General features: G+C 38.9%; 1 protein-coding gene across 1 annotated transcript; it reads left to right on the top strand.

Annotated features, from left to right (window-relative positions):
* Positions 1 to 205: 205 nt before the first annotated feature.
* On the top strand, positions 206 to 1,304 carry LOC115720260 (uncharacterized). Its single transcript, XM_030649416.2, has 2 exons — positions 206 to 635; positions 760 to 1,304. Exons 1-2 carry the CDS (start codon positions 206 to 208, stop codon positions 1,302 to 1,304), a joined length of 975 nt encoding a protein of 324 aa, XP_030505276.2.
* Positions 1,305 to 1,879: the final 575 nt, after the last annotated feature.

Raw genomic sequence — 1,879 nt, 5'->3', positions numbered from 1 at the left:
TCAAGGACATGGATGAAGTGTTGAATGGGGGCTATATTTTCTTTAATCGTAGACCTGTTATAATGAAACCCTGGGATCCCAATGTTAATTTCAAGAAAGAAGATGTGAAATGTGTCCCAATTTGGATTCAAATTGAAGATTTAGAGCTGAAATACTGGGGGAAAGATCATTGTTCAAGATTGTAGGGCAATTAGGAAATCCAGTTATGGTGGATTCGGTGACAAAGGAGAGGGACAGATTGAGTTATCCTAAGGTTCTAATTGAAGCTAGGATGGATCAACATTTTCCTGGTTTTATTGAGTTTGAGAATGAACATGGTTTCAATATTCAGGTGGGTATTAAATATGAGTGGAAACCTGTGATTTGTACGCACTGTTCGGGGTTAGGCCACACAGTGGAAGAATGCAGGAAGAACACTAAAGGTAAACAAGAATGGATTGTGAAAGAGGAGAAGAGGCTGAGTGTGAAGAAGATAGATGAAGATTGCTTCATGGAAGTGTCAAAAGGGAGTAAAGCAACAGCAAGAAAGGGTACAACAGAAGTTGTGATTGTGGAAAACTCATTTCAGGTGTTAAATATGCATAATGAGTTGCAGAATGATGAGGTTGGAGTAGTAGGGGACCAATCCGAAGAGGGTAATACTAGAGGGGGGAGAACCCTCTCTCTATCTAATGGATAAGCTATTATGTTGGAATGTCCGAGGAGCTAACAATCAACAAAAATAGGGGTTAATAAAGCAATTTATTAACCTTCAAAAAGTTGATTTTTTTAGCCTCCTTGAGACAAGAGTCAAGGCTCCTAAACTTGGGAACTTGTACTCTAATGTGTTTGCGGGATGGTGTTTCTCTTCAAATATTGCTTGGCATGCGGGAGGGAAGATTGTTATAGCATGGAATCCTTTGAGATTCATAGTGGATATTATTACACGCACAAGTCAGCTTATGCATCTAAAAGTCATTACCATGGATGGAATTTTTGATAGTTATTTGAAAGTGATATATGCATCAAACAACAGAAATGAGAGGAGGGAACTTTGGAAAGATGTAATTGAGTTGAACCCAAAGGGGAGGTGGTGTATGATGGGGGATTTCAATGAGATCCTCTCTAAGGAAGAGAGAATTGGGAATCGAGTTAGAAGCTCTCCTGATGAAGAGTTTCTAAATTGTGTGAATCAATGCCAAATGGAGGATGTGAAGTATAGTGGTAATTTTTTTACATGGTCAAACAAGCAACATGGAGAAGATAGAATTTATTCTAAAATTGATATAATCCTAGCTAACCAGGCTTGGTTGAGTTTCTTATGAGAATGCTGAGGCTACTTTCCTTAATGAGGATTTATTTGATCATTCTACTGGGATTCTAACTTTGTATCCTCAGTTGAATGGTGGAATTTAACCTTTCAAGTACTTTAGAATGTGGAATTCTCATCCTGAGTATGAGAGGATGTTAGCAGAGATATGGAAGCGGCCTATTGGTGGTTCAAAGATGTATCAGGTGGTCACGAGATTGAAAATGTTTGAAGGGGTGCTCAAGGAGATAAATAAGGAAGGGTACATGGATTTCCAGGCTGCTACAGCTAAGGCTAAAGCTAAATTGGAGGACATCCAGACTAAATTGCAGCTAAGTCCTTTGAATGTTGATCTACATATTGAAGAGAAGGATGCTAGGGAGAGATATACAAGGGTTCAGCAGGACTATGTATCATTTCTGAAACAATAAGCAAAAATGGCATGGGTTCATGAGGGAGACAACAACACAGCTTTATTTCATGCTAGTATAAAGCAAAGACTGAGGCAAAATAGGATCTTCTATATTGAGCAGAAAAATGGAGAGAGGGTCAATGATCTAGTGATGGTTCAGGAGGCTTTTCTGGAGTACT

Source organism: Cannabis sativa, chromosome 2 (genome assembly GCF_029168945.1).
Source record: "Cannabis sativa cultivar Pink pepper isolate KNU-18-1 chromosome 2, ASM2916894v1, whole genome shotgun sequence".
Classification (NCBI taxonomy): domain Eukaryota; kingdom Viridiplantae; phylum Streptophyta; class Magnoliopsida; order Rosales; family Cannabaceae; genus Cannabis; species Cannabis sativa.
Note: the sequence above shows the minus strand (reverse complement) of the source record. Positions and strands in the feature narration are given on the sequence as shown.

Coding starts and splice junctions, on each gene's coding strand:
- LOC115720260 (XM_030649416.2), top strand. CDS start 206: ATGGTGGATTCGGTGACAAAGGAGAGGGACAGATTGAGTTATCCTAAG. Junction 636..759: donor AGGGGACCAATCCGAAGAGG/GTAATACTAGAG, acceptor ACCTTCAAAAAG/TTGATTTTTTTAGCCTCCTT.